The sequence below is a fragment of the Aethalodelphis obliquidens genome, unplaced genomic scaffold (genome assembly GCF_003676395.1).
Source record: "Aethalodelphis obliquidens isolate GAN/ISIS:26980383/991018 unplaced genomic scaffold, ASM367639v1 scaffold25, whole genome shotgun sequence".
Classification (NCBI taxonomy): Eukaryota; Metazoa; Chordata; class Mammalia; order Artiodactyla; family Delphinidae; genus Aethalodelphis; species Aethalodelphis obliquidens.
The window spans coordinates 15,427,786-15,446,165 of NW_020837969.1; the positions used below are offsets into that span (position 1 = coordinate 15,427,786).

The following is an 18,380-nucleotide window of genomic DNA, read 5'->3' on the forward strand; positions in this document are numbered from 1 at the left end:
ATACATGGTTTGCAAATATTTTCTCCTATTCTGTTGGTTGCCTGTTTACTCTGTTAATTGTTCCCTTTGTAGTATAGAAGCTTCTTAGTTTAATGTAGTCCCACTTGTCTATTTTTGCTTTTGTTGTCTGTGCTTTTGTTGTCATATCCATGAAATTCCATATTTTTTCTATGCCTTTGTGTATACAGATACACTATCAACCTCTATAGCATGGCCTCATTTTTGTAGGAAAAAATACATATATAACCTAATTTTTATTGTTTATACTTAAACTATTTGGGGGAGTAAAAATGTATTTCCCCGTTAATATCATTTAATGGATGTCATGTCATGTCAGTGTATATAAATAGATCTGTTATTTTTAAATGGCTATATAGTAATAAGAAGAGCTACTATTTTTAAGTATACTTTTTTGATGACCTCTTCATAATTTGATAAGGTATTTGACACACGTGTTCCAAAGTCTCTTTCCTAGATTGTAATTTTCAAACATTTATTTGGTTATTTTATTATTTTGCTGTATAGAAATATTTAATTTTTAGTTATTTTAGCTTCATTTTTTCCTTAGTGGTGCCTAAACTCCAAAGCATGTTTTAAAAAGCCTTCTCTAAGTCTTCCGTTTAAATTTCTACTAAGTTACCAATTATCTCCTTTTACAATGTGCTTCATCCTTTGGATGCAATAATTGGCCATATGTTTAACAAATATGCTTCTCACTTGTTAAATAGATGTGGGGTAATCTAGAACAAAAACACATACAAAAATAAAATAATAAGGTGAAAAAAGCAATACAAAGGGAAGTAATATGAGTAGAAATTCATGACTAGAATGGGGAAAATACACACACACACACACACACACACACACACACACACACACATCTGGAATACACATTGGTGTAAACTGTTAGGCAGAGATCCAACTTTTTTTTTTTTTTTCCCAGATGGCTACCCCTACTTGTCCTAAACCGTTTGTTGGATAATCTATCTTTTCCACACTGATATGAAACGACAGACATATTTTTTAAAACCAGGCTTTCAAGCACGATATTTTTCAAATTATGTCCCTATCTAATCCACTGCCTTCATCAATGAATAAGCCCTCACTATATAAATATATATATATGTATATCAATGAATAAGCACTCACTATATATATTTATATATATACATATATTTTGCCTGCATCACATGACTTGTGGGATCTTCCCCAACCAGGGATTAACCTGGGCCACTGGAATGAAAGCACTGAGTCCTAACCATTGGACCGCCAGGGAACTCCCAGCCCTCACTGTATCCTTAAGGTTCCTCTTTTCTGCGTGTTCCAACCTTAATTGCATGTTGGTGACAGTTGTGACTGTGGACCTCTTGGGGTATCCTTACTGTCACCTCCGTAGGAGGAGACAGGCCAGAGAAAAAGCTATTTGAATTGCTGATCGCAGAAATCACGTCTGGCAGTACAGTACCCGAGGGTTGGTGTAATGTATTCTGGGAAGGCTGGCCCACTCTATAAACGTCCTCATCTGTGAATTAAGCCTAATCAATGTGTTCAGAGAGAAGGTAAAGAAAAAGTCTGCATTCCCAATAGTGAGTGTAGCCAGTGAATTCAGATGCTTGTCACCTGATCACGCCATAATGATAGCTCTCTAATTTCGTTCTGAAAGCACTTGAGCCATATTCGTTTCATTGACATAACTGGAAATTTTCACCCACTCACAAGACAACAAGTGAGATGCAGTGTACTGTTGACAGAAGAGAATGACAGGAGGTAGGAGACCCAGCTTCCTAGCCCTGGCCTGACTCAGAGTAAGTATTCAGGGAACCAACTCAATTTATTTGTCTTAGTTTCTTCATCATCTTTAGCAGGTAGTTGGATTATATGATCTCTTGGTTTCCAGTTAGATAAAAGACTGTGATTCTACAACAATATGGTTCCCCTCGTTGTTCATTTAAAACTTATTTACAGACAAATTGATCCCTTGCTACGTGCAAAAGAATCCCTCTAGTCAGCAATGAATAAGATATGGTTATTGTGTTGAGTTTATGAAAGGAGTTTATTTGGAAGAGGGAAGTGGGATGGAACGGATCAGTGTGACTTGAACTTAGAACATGCCAGTCTCCCCATTCCAAATTGGAATACAGGTTCTGTGATGTACCATAACTCTATGGTAGGGCTTATTCTAATGATTCTGGTCAATGTTAAAGATTCCTGAGTTTGTGTGTGAATAACACACTGAATGTAGGTGGTAATTTATAAATCCTTTTTCCAGAGATGGCAGTTCATGTTAGTGTAGTTTTTTGGTTTTGTGTGTGTGTGTGTGAGTGTGTGTGTGTGTGTGTGTGTGTGTGTGTGTGTGTGTTTTGCAAGACCCTTACTTGAGACTAACTCCTAACAATATTTTGAAGCCCCTGGTTACTAGCATAGAAGCAATCTGAACAGTAGAGATTTCATGACCCCAAACTGATGCTACCACTCCTCCTATTTAAGCTAGTATAACTCTTTGCTCTAGTTCTTCCTTTTCCTAGCAAAAAATCTCATCCCACTCATTCACAAAGGATGTATGATTAAAACATTAATGACTTCAGAAAAATGAGTTTTGACTAGGAGGAAGGAAGGTGGAGGAAGAACTATTTCGGGCTAGAAAATTCCTTTTTGAACAAAAGTTCAAGGTAAGGAAACACTCAACATCCTGCTGGAGATGAGTGGGAAAGAAGAATCAGCTGGAACCATGAAAGTCAGAAAGGAATTAATGGAATAACACAGGTAATGGAGAACCATAGAAGGTTGCCAAGCTGGAGAGTGACAGGAGAAAAATAGAAATAAGGTATGAACTTAATGGGAGGACAGAACTGGTTAGACTCTGAGCTTTTAAGCTTTTAAGATTCCACTTCTTGGCATGCAGTGAGTGGAGGATGGGCCATGGCAAGAAGGGACTCATGAGCATAAGACAGCAAATTTATAGGATTTGGCACTAATCTCAGAGGTCATTGCACACAGTTTGTATACTATATATTTTTTCGTCAGTCTAAAAATAATGTCTACACATTTAATTTCTGTCCAGTAAGAAGTGATAAGAGGTTTAAGAAGGCCTAGTTTAAACATTTTCAAAGAATGAAAATAAGTGAGCAAAATTATATTTATCCTAAAATATGTCTTTCCATCCACTCCATAATGTAATGGCTCCTTGAGGCAACTTCCAACAACAATGATGTTTTTGATGTTTTCTATGGTAGCAGAGAGGTGAGTATCACGGTCTGCAGGGCAGAGCAATAAATATAACTCTAGTAATCCATTGTACATTGAAAGTCAGGGAATACTTCATTGGAATTATTCTCATTTTGGGGGATGAATAAAATTAAATCAAAGGACACAGTACCAGGCTTCCCTGGTGGCGCAGTGGTTGAGAGTCCGCCTGCTGAGGCAGGGGACACGGGTTCGTGCCCCGGTCCGGGAAGATCCCACATGCTGTGGAGCGGCTGGGCCCATGAACCATGGCCGCTGAGCCTGCGCGTCTGGAGCCTGTGCTCCGCAACGGGAGAGGCCACAGCAGTGAGAGGCCCGCGTACTGCAAAAAAAAAAAAAGGACACAGTACCTGATAAAGGAGCACAAAGTTTGTAGCTTTGGTCAAAGAAAGAAAATGGCCTAATGAGTGAAGAAATATATATTATAGTTTTCTTCCTTCAGTTTCTCAACTAGATTCCATTAGTGGAGTTTTCTAAAAGATTTGGAGGAGATTCCAATTCAGATATTATCAGAGATCATCATAATTTAAATCTCTGTACTGGCTTACACCAAATTACCCAAACCTCCAGCGTAAAACCAATGTGTTTCAACGGTTTCATGGTGTTATTCATATACAGTAACCGACTCTTGAAATGACAACGGTTGGGAGCAAGTATCCTCAGTATCCAGCACATGGCTTGCTTGTACGATGAGATTCCTCAAAAGTTTGGGGTTGATGATGAACCCAGTATGTAGAGGTTCCACATTAAGTCGTAATTGGTTTTGTGTCAACTGGTGAAATCAGTCACAGAGGAGAATAAGAATTTCATGTAATAACACCATAGCAACTGATTACCCACTTGTTACTCAAAACAATAGACTCTCAGGGAGGATTTTCTAATCCCAGAATAAAGGCGTGACCTTGCTCTGATGTCCTTTGAGAAAATGTCTACAGCAGGTTTGATGGAGAATCTCAGGGAGGAACTGACCTGTTTCATCTGCTTGGACTATTTCACCGGCCCAGTGACCACCGAGTGTTGGCACAGCTTTTGTCTGGTGTGTCTCCTGAGAAGCTGGGAGGAACATAACACTCCTTTATCTTGTCCTGAGTGCTGGAGGACCTTGGAGATCCCACATTTCCAGCCCAATGAGCATCTGGGGAGGCTGGTTGGCATCAGCAAGCAGCTCAGATCCCAGGTGCTGCAGAGTGAGGGCAACCAAGGCAGCTATGAGAGAATGCTAGCTGCCGCTAAGGTGTTGTCTGATGATGAGCAGGGTGTAAAGGATTCCTCAACCCAAGGTCATGGAATAAACAGAATGAATCTCTTCAATGAGGCTGAGGAGCATCATAAAGCAAGATTGGCTGCTTGATATAAATTTCAGAACACAAATCAGGTTCCATCGCTTAATTCCCATAATATTTTCTATGGGTGACATTCATGGGTGCTAATCTCCAGGCACCAGACCACAAATTTGGTGTGGGTCCTGCTTCACCCTTTGATCTAGAGTCTCAGTCATCTTGTACCTGGTCCTCAAGACTCCTTCATGACCTGGTGCTCTGCTCATTTGCCACAGAGTTTGTTTCTATTGCAGGAGAAACTCCAGGAAATCCTAAATATTTTGCGTAAAAAGAAAAATGAAACTCAGGTTATATTAACCCATGAGAAGGAGAGAGTGATATTGTGTAAGGTCAGTATCTGGTTCACTTTTGCATCTTGTATGTGATTCTATGAGGAGGACTAAAGGGACATGTCGTGAAATACCAAGGGGAAAATGACAAAATTTTCCAGTCCCAGTCCTATAACATGGAGTATCCTTGCTTTGGGCTGCCCACCTCTGCTTGTCCATCTGGGGATCTCAAGACTCATCTCAAATTCTCCCATCCCCAGGCTGGCTTATTTCTCCCTTCTTGGTGTACCTATACCACATGGTGGCTACCTTTATTTCTGCTCTGATTATAATTATTAAATATACAAGTTAAAGACATATAACATAGAATGGAAGTTGACAGAAAAAGGAACATCTCAAATCCTTTTGGGGAAAAAGGGCAGATAAAAAAGAAATAAACAGAAGGGAAATTAAAGCAAAATAGTAGTGTGGATTAGAACACCTGAACAAAAGCTTGAGGTTAGTCACAGATCAGAATTTGAGCTGTCTAGCAAAGCACAGAATTAAATGTTTTATTAAATATCAAAAAAATAAGCATGTATCTGATTATTCCAATAATCTTTGAGTTCTTACATGGGAGTATTTGTGATGATCATTTCTAGTCCTAGTATGTGATCCATTGCCTACTTCATTGAATAAATATTTGTTGAATAAATGAATGCATGTTTTTTCCCCTATTTTTTTTAAAGAACTAAGCAGTTACCCTATTTATTTATTATTTATTTATTTATTTAAAAAAGTTTTATTTCTTTGGTTGCACTGGGTCTTAATTGAGGCACGTGTGCTCCTTAGTTGCAGCCAGTGGGCTCCTTAGTTGCAGCTCTCAGGCTCCTTAGTTGTGGCATGCAAACTCTTAGCTGCAGCATGCATGTGGGATCTATTTCCCTGATGAGGGATCAAACCTGGGCCCCCTGCATTGGGAGTGCGAAATCCTAACTGCTGCACCACCAGGGAAGTCCCTCCCCTAATTTTTTTCCTTACTTTATTTTGCTTTACTTTTTTGTGTGTGTGTGTGGTACGCGGACCTCTCACTGTTGTGGCCTCTCCCATTGCGGAGCACAGGCTCCGGACGCGCAGGCTCAGCGGCCATGGCTCACGGGCCTAGCCACTCTGCATCATGTGGGATCTTCCCGGACCGGGGCACGAACCTGCGTCCCCGGCATCGGCAGGCGGACTCCCAACCACTGCGCCACCAGGGAAGCCCTATTTTGCTTTACTTTTCAAAAATAATGGTACTGATCACCATCTATTATATTTTTACTTGACTGTTTACTTTTCATTGTTCCCAGTAGAATGACAGCCTCCTAGGAGTAGAAATTTTGGTTTTCTTTGCTACTATAGCTACAGTACACACATCTTCTAAAATATCAAACTATCCACCCAGCTAGTCAATAGACTGTATGTGTTATGTGTCAGGTTTCAAGAATTGTCACAATGGAACTCTTGAACTTTGTAAGGATTAAAAATCTGCATAAGTGTTTCTGTTACTAACTTTATTATATTGTTCATGTGTGTGTGTGTTTACACACGCGTGATGGCAGGAAGAGACAAAGACCTGTAAACAAGTTGTTGTGTCAGAATATGCAAAAATGCACCAGTTCCTGAAGGAGGAGGAGCAGCTGCAGCTCCAGCTACTGGAAACGGAGGAAAGAGAGAACCTGAGGAGACTGAGGGACCATGAGATCAAGCTGACCCAGCGAATTCAAAGCCTGAGCAAAACAATTGGACAGATAGAGTCCATGTGTCAGAACTCGATCATAGAGTCATTTGAGGTAAGAACATTGGAGAAATTCATGGAAGAAAACACATGTAGTCCCCTATCATATTTCAAGTCATACCAAATAAACTTTTCCTTATTTACCTGAAAAATTAAATTCTGGCCCGCCAAAAAGTTTTCCTAAAGAATGAGCGTTCTATATAGTATAAATAAAGTCTTGAAGAGGAGGAAAAACACTGAGGAATATACATCCGAACCAAGTTAAATGATGACTCCAATATTTTTTTGCGCCTGCCTTGCTGCAACCTCAGCTTTGCCAAATAAAAAATTTAAGTTTAATGAACATTTACTGGGTGTTGGGCACATTAAATCACATCCTCAAAAAGACCTGATAAAGTTAAATACTATTATGATATTTACAACAGGTGATTGTTATCTACAAAATGGGTTAATAGTAGCAATTGTTTAATAATTCAGACCTATGGCAGTTAGATAGTTTGCCTGTCAAATAGCTAGTAGGTGATAGAACCCAGGTATTCTGTGTATACGGAGCCCCAAATCCTCACCATCTTTGCTCTACTGCCTTCCTAGGCTACTACTGCATTCTCTGGGACCTTCTTAAACTAAGCTATGTTCCAGCTTCATGTCTCTTTCCTAGACTGGCTCCACAGAATGTTATTTAATTTGGTGCCTTCCCAACAACCCAGTCCAACTGTACACAGGTGTAGTTTCAGCTCTCACTGGGCTACTTTCCTTTCTTATCTCTACCTCCTGGAGGCATTGGATAATGAAGCCAATAGTTTGGCTCCTTTCTCAGCAATAGATTCTCTAAACAAAGTGACAGTATGAGAAAAAGAGATCTCTAGTCATTGGGAGAACCATCTCGCGTTCAAAAGAGCTCACCCCTAGAAGTTTGGGTTTTTTTCTACCATATGCTCTCCCACTCAAGGTGTTCTAGAGCCACGGGAAGGGGATTCTGCAAAATTTGCAAAGGACTGTATCCAAAACAGATTCAGTCTTTGCTAGTGATCAAAGTGCACAAAAACTAACCTTCTTTCTTTTATACCCTTAGAATGTAAGAGGAATACTGGAAAGGTAGGTTTCAATTCTGTGTTCAGTTATTGGGGTGTGGTGTTGATGCAATAGGTTATCAGAGTGTGGATGAGAGTGTCCATGCTGTTGGGGCAAAATGAGCTGGATTCTCAAGTTGGAGCAGGTCATGCGGTCTGCTCAGAGGAGACTGAGTGACTCTCTGCCCTCCTGTAGGAGTGAGCCACTCTTGCTTCAGTGTCCAGAGGCCATCACCACAGAACTGACTCTGTGCCACATCACTGGAGTGAGAGAGATGCTAAGAAAATTTAGCAGTAAGTCAGCCTGATGTTTTGAACCTCCAGGGGTCTTCAGAGTTAATGGGGGCCACAGACCATCCCTGCCGGAACAGACAGAAGCACCGGGACTTGATTGATGTTTGATCTGGTTTTGTTTTCTGTCTGAGTTCTGCTCTTACCTTTGTTTTCATTGTTGTTTTGTTCATCCCATTGCCTTGCACATGCACACGTACACATACCTCCTCAGGGGTTTCTGCATTTCTACCTTTGTTCTTGTCAGGATAAAAGCTGATTTAAACTCTTAAATCTCAGTGAGGGAACATTCAAAGAATGTTCTTTTAAAATGCTCTAAATATTTAGGCTGGCCAACATCTAGAGAGGTCAGCATTAGTTTTCACCTTTTATCTTGTTGACAATCTGACCTTCAGAAGAAGGCCTAATAGACTTTGGACTCAACAGATATATGAGAAGTGCCTACTATGTGCTATAGTAGGTACTGTGCTATCAGTCTCTGAGTGTACTTACAATGATGAATAAGACAGACTTGCCTTTGCTTCTGTAGAACTTACAGTGAGATTGAGGAGAATGATATTAAAGAAAGAATTAGTGATTGGGATTTGATCTATAAATAAAAGTATGAAATGGTATGATGAGGTGCCTAATCTTGTCTGGATAATCAATGAAAGTTCCTCCCAGGAGTCTGGGAGAGGAGCTCTCTCAGTGGTTCAAAATGTGTTTCATCAAATGGTCACTGGTGGTTGCACTAACTCATAAGAAGTTGCACTTAAGCATGACGTAATGAAAAATGCTGATTAGGAGCTGCTATTCAAACACTCAGTAACTTTGTCATCTTGGCCCCATTTCCTAACCTTTATGAGCCTCAGTTTTTTCTTTTATGAAAATGGAAAAAAGATAATAATACTTGCCATAATTAAATGGGATAATGTACAGAAAATGCCTGGCACCTAAGTAGAAGTTCAGTAAGTGATAACTATATTTCTCTCCCACCCCAACTGAAGAACCATAACCAACCTTGGCTAAAGCAAATACAAATGACAAAAGATATGACCTGTGTGGATAAATAGCTCCTAGTTCTAAAACTGTCTTATAAACAGAACTACCTCCATTCCATTATCAGAGATCCAATATCACTCTTGACATGACTCTCTTTGGTTTCCTTTTAGAGATTCACTCTCTTGTGTTTTGTAAAGCACTAAAAGGGGCTCCGAGACACTACCCACCACATTCACCTAAATTAAGTTTTAAAAAATAGGACTAGATACTAAGACCTTAATTTCAATTCCACATACATAAGAGGGTTTTCTAGAATGCAAATGAGGATTCATTCTTTTTCTCTCTTGCAGCAGATATAACTCTAGATCCAGCCACGGCCAACGCCTATCTTGTCTTGTCTGAGGATCTGAAAAGTGTGAAACATGGAGGAACCCGACAGCAGTTGCCTGACAACCCCGAAATATTTGACCAATCTGCAACGGTGCTGGGGGCTCAGATCTTCACCTGCGGGAGACACTACTGGGAGGTGGAAGTGGGCAACAAGACTGAGTGGGAGGTGGGCATCTGCAAGGACTCAGTGAGCAGAAAGGGGAATCTCCCCAAGCCTCCAGGGGACCTCTTCTCACTTACAGGCTTAAAAATTGGAGATGATTATAGTCTTTGGGTCTCATCACCTTTGAAAGGCCAACATGTTAGAGAGCCAGTGCATAAGGTTGGTGTTTTCTTAGACTATGAGTCCAGACACATAGCATTCTACAGTGTGACAGATGAGTCCCTTATCTACAGTTTCCCTCCAGCCTCTTTCCAAGAGACTCTCAGGCCCATCATCTCCCCTTGTTTCCCAAATGAAGGGGCAAACACTGGCCCTCTTACCATCTGCTCACTGAATAACCATGTCTGAGGGAGGCTCCCTCAGCCTTCTCTGAGAATGAGGTCTAAGACCAACAGGTGACTATTAATTAGGATGATTAATGCATTGACACTATTAACATCAGGTGATCTGAAAGGAAAGCCCACCCCCAACCCCCAAGAATTTCCATTAACTTGAGCCCCCAATGAACAGCCAAATTGGACAATCAACTTCTAATACCAATAGGAGAAAGCTGATCATATCCTGTGTCTTTAACCAAATTCATTATCTAGACTGCCCCCTGTATGTGCTGATCACTGAAATAGATAGAACTAGTTCCTATTGACCAGAATCCCATTTTCATAGGCCAGTTTTATAAATATATGTCATTTTTCTTCAAGTGTATTTATTTATTTGACTCTAAAAAACTTTATTATTTGCATGTGCCTTTGTCCTACGTGCAAAGCTGTGTGTGCCAGGGCAATCCCAGCTCCTCCAGGGGACTGGAGGTATGGGTTCTCCTTTTCACTCATGACTCAGCCTCCTCTGAAAAGTCGATTTTCTTCCCATCCCATGGGGCCTGGAGTATTTGTACTCAGGAAGACTTATGTGTTCAGACACTACAAAGATATGTGTGAATATCATTGTGGCATTCGTGTTACCATATTCACAAGAGGATGGAACCTTTTGTTGTTTGTTAATATGTTCAAAGATGACAGAGCAAAGTCCCTAGCCAATAAATGTTTCAAGGCTGTGGATGCCGAGTGACTTTTTGAGTTTTATATAAGGTTATTTTCTGAGCTTTTGCTATTTGCTATGAGCAGAAGGCTTTTCATCTCTGTAAGACCAGATCAAGCCTACTCTTTATCCCAACATGCCAGGGTTTAGGAAGGGGGTAGTGACTGAGCGAAGATGCTTCTTTCGGCTGGTCTTACTCAGGCTCCTCATTCTTAGTGCTCTGTCCTTCCAGGGTTTTTTTTTTCTTTTTCTTTTTCTTTAATTTCTTCCTTCTTGCTCTCATTTGCAGGATGTCACCAGTCACAGAGGGCACCTCTTCCCCTTCTCTACCTACTCAGATAAGTTAGTGTCAGTATTTTCAGTCTCTGACAAGAAAACTGATGGATTTAACCCATGTGTGACTGCAAAATTATTAAGAAAAAATTGATCACAGGTTTTAGTTTGTAAATTAGAGAAGTGAGGAAAGGTTGATAACTGAACCTCTTAATCAGCAATAGAAAATCATAGAAGGAGGTCAGTAACTGGGTTTACTTTAGGGTCTCTGTTCACCCTTCTTATTAATCTAGATCTGCTTTGTCTTTCAACCTTATACATTTTAATCTTGTGCCCTCAAAGGTAGGGAGCAGACATGAACTAGACTTTAAATCCCAGATAATGCCCTCTTCTGTTCTTTGAGTTCCCTACTTGCATTTTCACCCTGACATCACATATACTCAGAGAATTGTGGAGGAGGTGAGCCAGTCACATCCTTTTCAGATAATTTGTGGCTGCTTCCTATTTTTCATTTTACTGAATTTTATTTCTTTTTTTTTTTTTTTTTTTTGCGGTACGTGGGCCTCTCACTGTTGTGGCCTCTCCCGTTGCGGAGCATGGGCTCCGGATGCGCAGGCTCAGCGGCCATGGCTCACAGGCCCAGCCGCTCTGCTGCATGTGGGATCTTCCCCGACCGGGGCACGAACCCATGTCCCCTGCATCGGCAGGCGGACTCTCAACCACTGCGCCACCAGGGAAGCCCTTATTTCTTGATTTATCATCTCAAAAAGCTAAGAAGTAAATTATAAATAGCAAACACCAAGCATATTTGAATATATTGTCATCAATTACAAAAAAAAATTGAATTTTTAAAAATTTTGATAAATGAATATAAAAGTAATACATTTTAATTTAGTGTACATTACATTTAACTGTAGTATAATCCTGGTGATAGCCCTTATATTTATTTATTTATTTATTTATTCTCTTTGTCCCAGAGGGGTCGGTATTGCTGAGGAAACCAGCATATTTTTTCCCTCTGGGAAAGTCATCCTGAGTGGATCTTGGCTGTATGATTATCTACACTGGGACTGCCACTGATTGAGTGCGGGGGGAAGATTAAATCTATATTATTCTTACTCTTCTGGGTTTGCATAAATAACTATGTAAAAGGTGCAAGAAAATTTTCACCCAGGGTTCCTAGATACAAATTCCAAGTCAAGCAGACGTGGTGGTAAGGATGGGAGTAAGAGTGGCCAGAATGAAACATTGAAAGAAGTGCTCCCTTGCTTGGCAAATGCATCCCCTTGCACTGTTCAAGGGTGTGGGTCTCACTGCCTCAGACAGAACATTTGACAAAGACATTCCCTTCAACATGAATGGTGTCCCACAAGGAACCTGCTAACCATCACTCAAGCCATCCCTTTTATTCCCCCATTAACTCCCCCTCTCCTTCCCAAATCTCTCTCTTCCACCCTTTCCTGAATGGACAATTTCCCCAGGAGATGGCAAGTCACTGGTAGCCTCTTGTAGTGAACATTACCAAATGGAATCCAGAATCATTGCCATTTCCTTCCCAACCTCTCCACAGCTGGCTGGAGGAGAGGGGACAGTCTGGTCTTGAGGTTGGAGGACATCACATAGGATTCCATGCAGGACTGCAGTTTGATTACCTTTAAAATTTTTTTCTTTGTTTTCCTTAGAGTACCTTAAAAATAAAATATTATACATATCTTGCCCTGAAATCTGATTTACCAATAAAACTCCATTCTTCAAATCAGGTCTTTATCGACCCTCCTGCTCTAGTTATCCCTCCCCCTCCCATGACATAATTTTGACCTGTTATTCTTTGAGCTTATTGGTACCTTATCTTACTTTGGATTATTTACAAGGCCCTCCTGCAATAATTTAACTCAATGATGTGCCCAATCAGCCTCTCCCTAGTCTTAGATTTCTCCCTGTGCTTATACCTTGGAGGAGTGGGAACAAAATATAATAGGTCACAGTAGGAAAAAAGAAAAATGTGGAAATGTACAAAAAATAAAATAAAAGTTGGATGTAATCTCACTACACATATAACCTATGTTATGTTTTGGTGTGTATCTTTCTAAATTTTTTTCTATGTATATTTTAAGCAAAATGAAAATTAATTACCTTAAATTATATATATTGTGAACTTCCTTCTCATCATTAGATATTTCTTGAAAATACAGCTTTTTTATCTTTAAATACATACGTATCTTCTAAGAATTAGTACATTTTGTTAAATTACATTTATTATATAAAAAAATATATTCAGGGCTTCCCTGGTGGCACAGTGGTTGAGAGTCCGCCTGCCGATGCAGGGGACGCAGGTTCGTGCCCCGGTCTGGGGAGATCCCACATGCCGCAGAGCGGCTGGGCCCGTGAGCCATGGCTGCTGAGCCTGCGCGTCCAGAGCCCGTGCTCCGCAACGGGAGAGGCCACAACAGTGAGAGGCCCGCATATCACAAAAATAAATAAATAAATAAATAAATATACATTCAATAAATATTATTTAATGATATCTAATAAATAGTCTAATTAAAGAATTCCCAATTAGTCTTGTAATGTTCTTTACAGCTGTTTTTCCATCTTCCAGCATCCAGAAATAATATAGGATCGTGTATTAAAAGTAATTGTTTTGGAAAATATAATTCCTAATGGGAGTAATATTTTATCATATGAATGTCCCTAATTTACTTAATAATTCCCCTACTGTGGGACATTTTAAATTGTTTTCCATTTGTAGTTATTATAAACGACACTGTGATGAATGTACATGTACATAAACCTCTGGGTACATTTCTAATTATTCCGCAAGTATCTCTCTGCAGGTTGGAAAGCTGCCTGTGGATCCTGCGGGCACATGTCTGAAGGTCATACATCCCGCTACAAAAGTTTAATGTGTACTACAGGGAGTCCAGGATGTCTTACTCACTGGCATTTCCACACTGAAGTTGAAGACACACAGCTTTAAGACAAGTGAACATGTTTTCCTCTGCCCTATGGTCTTGCCAGAAGCACTGTATGTATGCCAAAAAAACCCAGTCCTGGGAGGAATTGGGGAACGGTGCTTGGGCTTTGAAATCAGGCAGCCCTTGGCTGGAGGACTGAACTTCACCACAAAGTAATGTTTCAACTTCTGCAAGTTGTTGTAAGTCTCATAGCCTTACTTTTCCTCTTCTCAAAAATTTGGGAAATACCACTCATTGTGATAATTAGGTGAGAACACCGAGAAACAAATAATCCATGGTGCATGATGAATTTTTGTCAGCCTCACCCCGTCCCTTTAGAGACTCCATTTTGCAATTTGTCAGAAAGGGGACAGAAAAGCCATAGCATGCTTGTGTGGAATATGGAAAACACTGGCACCAAAATCTCTGAAATACTTCCAAGGTAGGTGTTACTATTTAAGGGGGAAAAGTATTAACACAAAATTCAGTTGGAGAAAAAAAAAAAAAACCCTATGGATCATTTTGTTATCATTCATGGAAGTCCTTTTGCTCTTCACACTTGTGAGCATCTCATTACCCAATTAAAAATTACTATAATAAATAGGAGATAAACAAAAATAAAAACTATTATAAAGTGGTAATCTCACTCTCATTCCTCCAAACCTGACAATCTCACACCTTTGCTCTGGGCTCCTAGGACACGGTATGAACATTCCTATCATTAGCTCTGCTAGCACTTGAAGTACTGAACCTAGAGGAATGAGCTATGTAGCCTTATTCAACCATGGCACCTCATTCAGTGGTACTCAAGGGCTTAGAGGTCCCCTAAAATCTTGATCCTATTAGCCTCTGGCTGGGACTTAGGGTGGTTACCACCAGCTGTGAACCTGATGACATACTTAAGATCATTTAAAAATCAAATTGTAGCAACCTCGGTTTAGGCATCCAAAATGGAGCCAGGTGGCCACGTGGATGTGCTTCACACACTTTCCTGCATCGCTGAGAACTTGAATTTTCTCAACTGTATCAAAGAACACCACCAGCCATTTTTAAAACAAAATCTGCTAGCAGTTGCCAGCTGCAACCTTGTAGTTTCAAAGTTCCCCGCTCCCAACTAATCATTTGGAACCTCAACCAATCCTGCTAAACAAGCACCCTTACTTCTTGCCAGCTCCAATCTTAATTCTATTTTTTAAAAAAATAAATTTATTTATTTATTTTTGGCTGCGTTGGGTCTTCGTTGTTGCGCACGGGCTTTTCTCTAGTTGTGGTGAGCGGGGGCTGCTCTTCGTTGCGGTGAGCGGGCTTCTCATTGCGGTGGCTTCTCTTGTTGCGGAGCACGGGCTCTAGGCGCGTGGGCTTCAGTAGTTGTGGCTCGCGGGCTCTAGAGCGCAGGCTCAGTAGTTGTGGCTCATGGGCTTAGTTGCTCCGCAGCATGTGGGATCTACCCGGACCAGGGTTCGAACCCATGTCCCCTGCATTGGCAGGCGGATTCTCAACCACTGTGCCACCAGGGAAGTCCCCAATCTTAATTCTTGACAAACAATATGTAACCTTGCAGTTTTTTGCCTTTATAAGCTCCCCCCATTTTGTAGTCAGGTGGAACACAATTCAAGTGCTTCTTGAACATACCCCAAATAAACCTCTTTATTTTAATTGGTCTCCACTTCTGACATTTTCGTTAACCTCTTCCTCCTTCTACTGCCTTATAAAAACATGTTAGATGTGTGCCCCGGCGTGAGAAAGGTAGGAAAGCACTGCCCCCTCCCCCCACCATAGGAGATCATACATATAAGGAGACGTATTACTTATCCGGATGTCCTGTGATAGCTTTCTTACTGAGAGCCAGCAGGAAGGAACCAGGTTTTGTGAGGCCTGAAGCTTATACAAATGAGGAGAGTCCTTGTCAAGAAAAAGAATAAAAAATTACAAAGTAAAACATTAGGTCCAGGATCTTAGAGGGTCTCAAACGAATAAGGATCTTGAAACTTAAGTTTGACTAGTTTCATAGCATATCTGCCTCTGGGTTAGCCAGATGCAAGATGAAGTGCAAAGGCAGTAAAGCCAGATCTCCTGGGTTCAAATCCTGGCTCTACTACTTACTAACTGCACTGCTCATGGCAAGATAATCAATATTCTGGTGCCTTATTACCTACTTAGAGCACTACCTACTTTAAGGTATAACTACTCAATTCATGTGAATTACCAACAGTTCCTTACTAAGCTTTGGCATCTGTGTTAGCCGGACTCTTTGCATGTTTGAATACTGCGATCTGTGGTTCTGTTTCTCACAGTTCTGACCATGAACTTATATCTGAGTTCAGAATATGCCTTCTCCTACTCTCATTCCTGCCTTCACGGTCCTGGTTTCCGTCCTTGATGGAACCTCTACATCTAGTTTTGTGATGGCCTCAAAGCATTAATGTTCATCCTTTTGAATTCCTAATTCTAATCCTCATTCTTTATCTGTTAGGAAGATTTTTTTTAAGTCTTGAGTATTTTAAATATTGCCTTTTATTAGCCTCCTTGATCCTTTTTCTTCCAGTTCATGATTCAAATAGTAAACTCTTATAAATTATAAGTAGCAACATTCAAAACTGATATTTTTTTTCTGGGCTGTGTTTTTAACAGTGATGGTGGATCCACAACTTCTTGGTTCAAAAGGAAATTTTTCCGCCACCAATTTAATCAGATTTCATTTTGGTGGGAGACAGCCTTGCTTCACACAGCATCTGAGTCTCCTGCCCTCCATCCAGATGGGAAACAAATGTCCAGGGTGTCGGGCCAAGGCACATTATCCACTAGGTGAGGAGTATGAATGTGTGTGGGGTGTGTGTGTGTATGCGGTGTGTTGTGGTAGTGTGTGTGATATGTGATACATGGTATGTGTTTTGTGTGATGTGTGTGTGGCATGTGTGGTGGAATGTGTGTGTGTATGTACGTGATGTGTGGTGAGGAGGGTGTGGTGTAGGAAGAGCCCTGGAAGGAGCTTAGTTTGTCTTCAGAGTCTCTCCTTGACCCTTCACATCGTGCCCTCCCTTTCAAGTAACTCTACCTTCTCTCAATTCTCCTTGTCTTCCAATTATCTAGTTTCTCAGAAATGAAAAGCGGGCTCTGTAAACCTGTTTTGAGAAGAGAATCTCACCGGGGGGTCTACTGGACTCGGTTTCTGCCAGGGAGGGAAATGGTCCTGAGGTAAAGGATGAGAGAGAAGAGCTTGGAAAACACATAAAGCAGGACCAGACTGATGTGCAGTGATACTGTCCCAACACACATCATTTTCCTACAGAAGAATCCAGGAGACCCTCTGAAGGCTAAACTGGAAGGAGTCATGCCACTTTTATATACATTGTAGCTATTTTACAACTAGTCTTTTTTTTTTAAATTTAATTTTATTTATTTATTTATTTTGGGCTGTGTTGGGTCTTCGTTTCTGTGCGAGGGCTTTCTCTAGTTGCGGCGAGCGGGGGCCACTCTTCATCGCGGTGCGCAGGCCTCTCACTGTCGCGGCCTCTCTCGTTGTGGAGCACAGGCTCCAGACATGCAGGATCGGTAGTTGTGGCTCATGGGCCCAGTTGCTCCACGGCATGTGGGATCTTCCCAGACCAGGGCTCGAACCCATGTCCCCTGCATTGGCAGGCAGATTCTCAACCACTGCGCCACCAGGAAAGCCCACAACTAGTCTTTTTGTATTAATGAGCATCTTTCAAAATCAGTTTTAAGCAATATACATATTGAAAACCATGCTATACAATATTCTAGATTTTGTATTTAAAGTCTAAATCTTTTGTTGTTTGTTTGAGCTCTGCACACCATCTTAGGAAATAATGTCAGATTGCTCCTTTCTTTCTTCCCTTGTCATACATCTAAAGGACTGTTAACACTCAGTGAACATTTTATTAGACATTTAAAAAAGTATTTATTAGAAGTATTGTCTAGAAGTGTTAGAAGTATTGTCTCTTTGGTGGTGCTGGAAATGTTCTGTGCTTATCTGATTACACCTCATATTCAGTTTGTGAAAATACATCGAGCTGGAAATTTATATATTCAATTTCTGTGTGTAAATTGTACTTCAATAAAAACTTTCGAAAAAGTGGCTGCCTCTTATTGCAGGCTGGGTTCCCACGAGCACGAGAAGATGCTGAGTGGAGTTTGGCAGGTAGGTCCTCTGTGTTGTAGGGAATGCCCTGGAGACAACAGGTAGGTCCTCTGTGTTTTAGGGAACACCCTGGAGACAACAGGTAGGTCCTCTGTGTTTTAGGGAACACCCTGGAGACAACAGGTAGGTCCTCTGTGTTGTAGGGAATGCCCTGGAGACAACAGGTAGGTCCTCTGTGTTTTAAGGAATGCCCTGGGACAACAGGTAGGTCCTCTGTGTTTTAGGGAACGCCCTGGAGACAATAGGTAGGTCCTCTGTGTTGTCGGGAATGCCCTGGGACAAAGGCCTGTCTCCCTCCCTTCCTGTCTTCCTTCTTGCCTGCCTTCCTTCACTCCCTCCTTTCTTTCTCTCTCTCTTCTTTCTTTTTATATTTCCCTCTTTTTTTTTTTGTAGTAAAACCATGCTTTATATTTTCTAAGTGGTTAAATTAAAAGTTTCCATGCATTATCTTATAAA

General features: G+C 40.9%; 1 protein-coding gene across 1 annotated transcript; it reads left to right on the forward strand.

Annotated features, from left to right (window-relative positions):
• The first annotated feature begins 4,168 nt into the window (after positions 1-4,168).
• On the forward strand, positions 4,169-9,851 carry TRIML1 (tripartite motif family like 1). The gene is made up of 6 exons (XM_027123031.1): positions 4,169-4,576; positions 4,817-4,912; positions 6,433-6,663; positions 7,681-7,703; positions 7,875-7,972; positions 9,301-9,851. Exons 1-6 carry the CDS (start codon positions 4,169-4,171, stop codon positions 9,849-9,851), a joined length of 1,407 nt encoding a protein of 468 aa, XP_026978832.1.
• Positions 9,852-18,380: the final 8,529 nt, after the last annotated feature.

What these genes read in the sequence shown, in the direction of transcription:
- TRIML1 (XM_027123031.1), top strand. Translation starts at nt 4,169, where the DNA reads ATGTCTACAGCAGGTTTGATGGAGAATCTCAGGGAGGAACTGACCTGT. An exon ending in AGGCTGAGGAGCATCATAAA is followed by an intron (nt 4,577 to 4,816) that starts GCAAGATTGGCT and finishes TTTCTATTGCAG; the next exon opens with GAGAAACTCCAGGAAATCCT. An exon ending in CGATCATAGAGTCATTTGAG is followed by an intron (nt 6,664 to 7,680) that starts GTAAGAACATTG and finishes TTATACCCTTAG; the next exon opens with AATGTAAGAGGAATACTGGA.